General features: G+C 39.6%; 2 protein-coding genes across 2 annotated transcripts; one reads left to right on the top strand and one right to left on the bottom strand.

The window, feature by feature from the left end:
- Nucleotides 1–157: 157 nt before the first annotated feature.
- On the bottom strand, nucleotides 158–2,708 carry LOC125228965 (translation initiation factor IF-3). The gene is made up of 3 exons (XM_048133700.1): nucleotides 2,354–2,708; nucleotides 894–1,122; nucleotides 158–592 (listed from the first exon to the last, which is right to left on the bottom strand). Exons 1-3 carry the CDS (start codon nucleotides 2,599–2,601, stop codon nucleotides 419–421), a joined length of 651 nt encoding a protein of 216 aa, XP_047989657.1. The 5' UTR covers nucleotides 2,602–2,708; the 3' UTR covers nucleotides 158–418.
- A 473-nt stretch (nucleotides 2,709–3,181) lies between these two features.
- Nucleotides 3,182–7,204, top strand: LOC125228757 (60S ribosomal protein L39). Its single transcript, XM_048133427.1, has 3 exons — nucleotides 3,182–3,270; nucleotides 3,366–3,469; nucleotides 7,108–7,204. The coding sequence occupies exons 1-3, from the start codon at nucleotides 3,268–3,270 to the stop codon at nucleotides 7,154–7,156; spliced, it is 156 nt and encodes a 51-aa protein (XP_047989384.1). The 5' UTR covers nucleotides 3,182–3,267; the 3' UTR covers nucleotides 7,157–7,204.
- Nucleotides 7,205–8,673: the final 1,469 nt, after the last annotated feature.

Here is an 8,673-nt window from a genome sequence, read left to right as displayed (position 1 = left end):
ATAAATATTTTGTAGTATCACCATAATTTTGTAGCATAAAGTATTTTTCTTGACATTATAGCAAATGACATCTAACAAATTGTATGTAATTTTAAGTTATTAAATATAAAATAGGAACCAATTTGACTGAAGTGGAAGTTGTAATAGAAAAATCATCCTCATGTACATTCTCTTATTTAATATTTCATAAAGCATCTAAGCATACAAATGTTTATTAAAATAATACATGGTTTAAACGATTATTTTGTTTTATTTCTATTTCCAAAACTGAAAATTAAATGCGATCAAAAATGGTATTTGAACTCTTTGTATCACTTATAGTTTTTGTTTCTTCACTGTTGGTGTCCGGTTTAGAAAAGTAATATTTTTGTAAAATGACATACTTGATGGTGAATATGGCCACCAGCCCGACGCCTAGTCATAGCGGGCCCTTGTCCTTGTCGTCGGAGCCGGAGCCCACACTGTCGCTCGCCGGCCCGCTGGCCTCTCTTGCAGGTAGTATCTGGAACCTCAGACTGTTGCCTTTGTTTCTTTTTTGAACTACTTTCCCCACAGATTTTATACCCTTTTCAATGACAGAGTATATCTTTTCCTGGAAATTAAAAAAAAACAATTAGATTGGTATACAATGAAAGAGAACATTATGTTATGAGTTATGAGACACTAACGGAAATAAGAATTCATGTTGAATGATTGTTTGTTCATTCTCAAGAATTTTTAAATCCTTAAATTTCAACAAATACACTTTCTTGTGGTAGTTATTCATGTAATTTCCTATACAAAAGGAACCAATCCAGCAGATACTTGGCAGTAGGAGTTGATAATTTGTTTTATCAGTAGGTAATCAGCTTCCTTAGACATACATTTTCTGTGAATGAGAATAATATACATACTGTACTCTCAGTTTCCTGGGCTCCGTCGCCAGCGATGACCACCCGCACCTGGTGCTGTTTCTCCAAAAGTTTCATCATCTTCTTCACGCCCGTCATCAGGTCATGTTCACCTATCTTTGTGGAGAGTGTGAGCAACTTCTCCCCTTTCATAGCATTGTTTTGACGAGATTCCTGCCTTTGTTTTCTGTTTTCTAGCTCTTCACTGTGGTAGTCGGCGTTAGTCATCAATCTGAAATCCAATATGGTGATAGGCTATAGCAATTGATCCCAAAGTCCCAAAGTTGACTAAACTACAGCCCACCTTTCATAAACTACTCATTCTGAGGGCCCAATCCTTGGCTAAGACACAGTATAAAGCAGTAATAACTCTTCTAACAAACTTCACTCCGCGCGGTGTGTCGAAAACTACTCTCCATATGCACCGAATACATGCGAAACTGGTAAGTATTGGGCTGGACAGTCGGGGCCGCGTTCGCGCGCTGTGTTGACGTGTTGAGTTCGGGAAAAAATGACGTCAGCACCGAAGACATATTTTCGTTACTGTAGTGTTTATGGGTGTATGGAGAACAGTTCTCAAAATGCGGAAATGTCAGAATGTTCTTTAGAATTCCTAGACACCCAGAAAAGTAAGTGGTTGTTATATTTTTGCAGTGTTAGGTACATTATTGCTTACGTAAATGGCGTAAAAGCACGTAAAAGTGAGATTTAAAGCTAGAATGACACATTAAAATCAATAAGGATTTATCTGTAACGACATTTAGGTAGATGCTGCGATCTATCTAGCTCGAAAGTTTGGTACCTACTTAAATATTGTACAAACATCTATTCAAACATTTTATGTAAATACGATTTCGTCAGTATTTAAGAAACAAACACGTACTTGAATCTTTATTAGATAAAAAGGTAGAAAGAGCGTTGGTACTAGCATAGCGCCATACACAGTTACTACGAGTAGGACAGTAGCACAGGTACAACCCTGCGTGACCTTGCGCAGTAGTAACGACCGCGTCGCCGCTGCCGGAGATTAACTACTGATTTATCCTTATACTGTGGCTAAGATCTTAAAAAGTAAGGGAAAAAATTATTGTATTTAGATTTCCTCAATAGTCATCAATGGGTTGCAACCCATAATTAGGAAATGTGGGTCTATATAATATACATAGAAGTTCTCACTGGGTCACCCTCAAATCTGTGAATTCAGAATGTAATAAATAGTGAAGTATTGCTGAACACAATGAAGGAAGGATATACGAAAACCTCTATGAGCAGGAATTACTCCTAACAAGGGTAGGGTGAATGTGCTGGTTCCCATCAGCTCATTCAAGAGTGCAAGAGAGAACAAAGTAGTTAAAATTAAATGCATTAATTTATTAGAATTAACTTTATCGTCACCAGTTGCAATAGGGAATTAATTTCTCCTGGGCTCGACTTCAAAGTGGGTGATTGTAGAAGCTACTTACTTGTACACAGGCCGCCTAGTTTTAGCATCCACATCTTGTATTTTAACCAGTTTCAACTCGCGCTTCTGTGAAAGGTTCTGAGCATTCTTCAGATCCGTAATGCTGACAGAGTTATCTGGGTTAATCAACGTTATCCTGTTTGCAAAATCCTTCCGTTTGGGTATTTCTTTGCCATCTGCTGCAAGCCTAGCTAAGGTCCGACATTCTAAAATAGGTCTAAAACTTATTAATCTTATTATTGAATTCATTATTTCGCACTATATTACACCTAAAATCAAGATTTGTATGTCTATTCTTTATTATTCAGGTGAGCCAGCAATAAATAATTACAACAGTACACATTGAATAACAGCTGATATTTATTACGTCTAATCTGACAGTGACACTGACAGCCTTCTGATCTGACAGTAAAAAGATGTATTTTTCTGATATTCATATGATTCTTTAAAAAAAAAAGAATGTTAATTAGGCTCCACACGCACGAGCGGTTTGTCTACGATTATTTTTATTCAGCATAATAAACAAGTTATTGTGGCTATCAATTTTGACGCCTAAAAATAACTGATTCTACTAAACATGTGGACAATGGATGCAATCTGATAAAAAAAATGTATAAATGACGAATTCATCATAAATCTATTTTATTTAAACTTTTTTGCACAAAAATAATTTCGGATTGATTTACTAAGAGCATTCTCTACCAGTTAACCATCTAGTCAAAAAGGGACATTTATTTTCAAATTTTAAAAATAGTAAATTAAGAGTCCAGTGAATACTAGGCTTAACCAACCATAAACTATATAGAAATAAGTTCTTAGGTTCATCATTCAATCGTTCTCGTTCAATTCGTTCAGACGTTCAACGTTGGCTGTCGTTCACTCACCCATTTTGTTTTGACAGCTGACGGCGTGAAAATGGTTTGTAGATTTGTGAATAAAAATCCGAAATTATTGTGATAATCCAAGTGTTACGGTACGTAATTTTTACTAATTCTATTTCCTTATTATTTCAGTCGGCTCACAAGACATTTATTATCAAGCGCAAGCTTGCGAAAAAGCTTAAACAAAACAGGCCGATCCCGCAATGGGTGAGAATGCGCACAGGAAACACTATTCGGTAAGTGGAATCGTTTCCTTTAACCTGTATGACTTACGATGTCGTTCTCAACTCGTTTATCATGTTTTGATCTTGAAAATTTCCGTTTGAATCTCTTAATGTTTATTCTTCCCTTATCGATTCGTGATGCCGGGTCTTATAATGTCATTTATGGGATGGTTAGATTTCGAAATGTTCATTGTTACTTTAGCGCACCTGTATCGCTATTCCCGAAATCGAGAATACTATTATTAGTCCTTATTGTTAGTGCTCTTACCCTAGACAGGCTGCTGGGCGACTGTCAAATTGTTAACCCAGAATAGTTTATCTTACAAATGATGTAGTTTTTGTCTCATCTCTGAGTAAGACATTCCCACATAAGGCTTGAAACAGGCATACTCAACTTCTTGATCGTTGTCTTAGAAGCCAAACAACAGTCTTGTTAAGTATTTTATAGGTTATAGGTTCAAATAACAAATGCAATATATGGTTTTTTCTGCTTATGCTTGGTATTTAAACTGAAAACTTCTACTTGAAATAAAAATGCTTAAAACCAAGAAAGTAATTACATTTTGAGACATTATTATGTTCTCAACTTTAGTAAACATTTATATTATTATGGGTAACTTAAAAAGTACAAAGTTGTCACTTCTCTATACTCCAATTGCTAATTCGAGTCCAAAAAAACTACTACGATGTTGCCACTGCAATAAAATGTTTGTAAAATAGTATAATCCTTTTTTATAAAAACACACGCCAAGATAATTTATTTATTATTTATTTCAATCCTTTGATTTATATATTTAATAGTCTTTTATTATTTACATAAATACTAGGACACTCGATCTTCTTTCTTTTTTTCCGTGATTTTTAGTTGTAAAGTTGGTATTGCGCTTGTATCACTTCAGGTATCAATAACATTTGGTGCTATATTTTGCGGTATAGAACAAACTATTGATGATATAGATATTGTGACCAATTTTTTATACATATATTTTACAATTAGCTAATCAGCGAAATAATGTATATTGGGCTTTATGGTTGCCACGGCCGCCATTGTTTTGGAAGCGGCCATGACACCATGGTCTGTCAAACTGTATTTGAATTTACTATTATGCATGATACACAGATATACAGACTACATCTCTGATATATGATAGACAGACGTTAATATGCAAGTAGCGCTTTATTGACAACCGACACTTATGAACCTTTTAGATAAAAAATGGCACATGTAATGATCTATTGTTTTACCTTAAAGAGAGTATGTAAGTAAGTTTGAGTTAATAATAATAATAATAAGCCCCCAGGGCAGCTTGTGGCGAGCTGAATGGGAAGTGGCGTCCCTTGGGTCCCATGCCCCCGAGAGTCGGTCAGGCCCCTCCCTCCGGCTTGCCTTTACTGGCCGGCCGGAGTGAACACTGAGCAGGGGCCGCAGGATTCTCACCTCTGGCTTGCCTTAACCGGCCGTCCAGAGTGGGGTGCCAGAGCTATATGCTCGCAGGGTGGAAGTGAAATATGCATAAGACGCGAGTTGGCACAGTGGCTGTTTCGTACAGACTGGGTAGAAAGCGGCGCACACCTCTCCACACCCTGAGCCGCTCACGCTATGTTGTCCCCTTGTCGCTCCGTGCGAGCGGCCGTTTTCGGGGACCCATATAGTGAGTTGGCGAGTCACCGCCTGCCTATTTTTTCGTGTTTTTAAAACATATGATTAAGGCAGGTGCCATAGACCTTTCCATAGACCGGTCACTAGCACACTAACATTTCAACTCAATAGCCCAGTATAATTTGTTTCCTTTCATTGCAATAGTTTTACACTAACCGGGGCTTGTCCTTGGGTGCATTCTATAGTGCGGACAGGGACAATCGCCGGCTAGTGTCACATTACTTTAAATTAAACTGTCTTAAAGGGCCTCTGCGCTGTTGGCTTCGGCCCCACGCACGCCTCCCAAAAGTCCGGGACCCCATGGTCCCGAGAACTGGAAAAGACAAACAAATAATAATAATAATATAAGCCTTTTATTCAGACAAATTGTTTTGTACAAATTACTTACATTTCTTTTACAGTTTATAAAATTTTAGTTTTACATTTAATATTCATACTTTGGTTTCAGACAACATCGGTTTGGTCTGTTTGCCGTTTGGCAAAGGCCTCTTCCATCCCTTTCCATTTTTCCCTATCTCTCGCCAATCTGGTCCAGAGTCTCCCCGCGAACTTTACTATTTCATCTTCCCATCTCATTTTTGGTGGTCCTTGCTTTCTTTTTCGGCCTTTTAGGAACCACCATATGATTCTTTTGCTCCACTTTTCTTTGCTCCTGATCATATGTCCAGTCCACCTCCATTTTAATGTTTTAACTTTAATGGTCACATCTTCCACGCGTGTTTTTGATCTGATAAGCTTATTTCTTATCCTGTCTTTTAGTTTGACTCCAATCATGCTTCTTTCCATGGACCGTTGACAAACTTGTAGTTTATTTAAATTTCTTTTCGTTAGAGTCCACGTTTGGCATCCGTAAGTTAAGACCGGTAGAATGCATGTGTAAGTTTGAGTAATGTTCTTCAATTTATGGTTCCAAATCTCCTGAGGAGTCTCAGAGATACATTGGGCACTCGTTACTAAGGAAATACCTTTCGTGAGCCCCTGAAGCCGCGTATCGACTGCGCGCGGCAAACCATCGAACATTGGCTCGCGCGGCGGCCGCGCAATATGGGGACGGGTCTGCCGCGCGCGGCAGCTTGAACATTGGCGCGCTCGAACGTGCCGCGCGGCGAACCAGTTCGTGTCGGTTTTTGGTGGCGCGGCAAAGGAGCGTCAGTGTGTTGTGCGTGCGCAATTGGGACGGACCTAAATGAATGTTTGGTCACGGATCGCCTGCCGCACGCCGCTGCCGCGCTATATGAAAGTTGAGCTTTAAATTGGCTCGCGCACCAAAACGCAGGTTTGGCGCGGTCGAACATGGCTCGCGCGGCAGCCGCCCGCAGTCGATACGCGGCTTGACTTCGCCACGCGCCATTCTGAGAGCCAGTTCAGGTGCTACCCTTCAGCAATAACATTCTAATATTGGTAATGGGTTGTTAGACTCCAATGACTAATTTAATAAACATTGGCGAAAATTGCACCTGACTGAGATAGGGCAGCTTTAGTGCATACATTTGTCTGGTTTAAGTTTTATTATTATTAGCAACGTGAATGAAGGTGATGTTGATTGTCACATATACACGTAATATAATTGACAGTGATAGTGACATTGACAGCTGTGACATTGACGTATCTGTCGTAGTTTTTTTGGACTCGAATTAGCAATTGGAGTATAGATAGTAGTTACAAGTTAGTGGTACTGAAGTGCCACTCAATCATACTGGCTAAACACTTAAGGGGACAATGGGAGGCTGATGGATGCTTTGGCCAAGCATTCATATTACGGTGCTCTTACACGGGCAACACATTTCCTTGGAATCAGGCTTGGAGCAATTGTCTGTGTAATGGCACCTTTATTTATACCACTGAACTCATTTTTCATAGACTTATCAAAGAGTGGACCTTAGTTCAATTGCATCAAAAATATCCTTTTATGATAAAAAGCCAAGCCTTTCCTTGATAAGACACTTTTTTGATGTAATTTAAAATATGAATGAATCATTGTCTTTTACAGGTACAACGCTAAGAGGCGTCACTGGAGGAGGACGAAGCTGAAGCTGTAAGCTTGTACCACCTGTAGCTGTTAAGCTGAATAAACTCTTCTAAATCCATTTGTTGTTTGATTGACAAACATTTTCCTAAAACTGAGTTAGTAGGGTGGCAAGGGTAAGATCTGATTTACATGGTATGAGAACTCATAGAGTTTCAGTACATTTCTGTATTTAGTGGTTGAATTTGTGTGTGTGTGGATTGAGTGAGCACCTTCCGAAAATAAAAAAAATACCTAGAAAGTACCTCAAGACTTCAATATAATAGTATAACATTTTATCTTAGTATTATTTCGTTTTAATCCATAGGCAACCCTATCGTCCGACGCTGCGCACGTGCGGCTCGATTCTTTGTTAGAATTTTGTAGGTATTTAAAAGGCGGCATTTTGTGAACATCAAAGCAGTGGGCCTTCTGTACTTGTATATAATAGTATTTATATTCTGTGATGGTATCAAAAACCATTCTTCGTGCTTTGAAACCCTCGCAACGCTCAAGATTACACTTCTCGAACCATTCGTTACGCTCGCGTTCAATATTGGAATCGTTCGCTTACTCTGGTATCAGTCAGTAGGTACTTTTACGTGTGGTTATGGTTAAACAACTTTGCCCCCTTGTTTGCTATCTGCAATAAGGACTTAAAGATTATTAGATGGCTGTATCATCAATAGTGATGGGATTTTCCGATGCTACACAGGGTGAATGACCTCAAAATATACCTAACTAGGGCGGGTGCCCCGGCTTCGCACGGGTACTATACCTACATGTCAACCTTCCTCTACAATCACTCTATCTATTTAAAATAAACCGCATCAAAATCCGTTGCGTAGTTTTAAAGATTTAAGCTAGGAACACACTACGCGGACGTCCGTCGTAAATCGACCGCGGACGGGAATCTGGACAATGGAAATACACATAAAGCTAGGAACACACTACGCGGACGTCCGTCGTAAATCGACCGCGGACGGGGATCTGGACAATGGAAATACACATAACCGTGCAAACTATCGGTCGACGGACGCGGACGTGGCCTTGAGCGCACGGACGTCCGATCGAAATCTGGCTCTCTGGATGTTTTGTTCCGTGCACACTGATAGGTCGCGGTCGCGGTCGTTTTACGACGGACGTCCACGTAGTATGTTCCTAGCTTAACCGTGCAAACTATCGGTCGACGGACGCGGACGTGGCCTTGAGCGCATGGACGTCCGATCGAAATCTGGCTCGCTGGATCTTTTGTTCCGCGGTCGTTTTACGACGGACGTCCGCGTAGTATGTTCCTAGCTTTAAGCATACATTAGGGACAGAGAAAGAGACTTTGTTTTATACTATGTAGTGATATGGATATGCTCCGGGATTCTACCACCTATATTGTTAATTACAGCCTGCCAGAAAAGAGTAAAATTAATAGGGGCGCCACCGACTACGTAAACCGTTTTGCATGTGGCAACTATTGAGTCGCTTTTGTATGAGAACAGTAAGTGTTGCTATGATAAAATAGTATATTACGATACAAGTGCGTAAAAAAGGAAGTTC

This window comes from Leguminivora glycinivorella, chromosome 8 (genome assembly GCF_023078275.1).
Source record: "Leguminivora glycinivorella isolate SPB_JAAS2020 chromosome 8, LegGlyc_1.1, whole genome shotgun sequence".
NCBI classification, from domain to species: Eukaryota; Metazoa; Arthropoda; class Insecta; order Lepidoptera; family Tortricidae; genus Leguminivora; species Leguminivora glycinivorella.
This window is presented reverse-complemented; position numbering and strand designations above follow the sequence as displayed.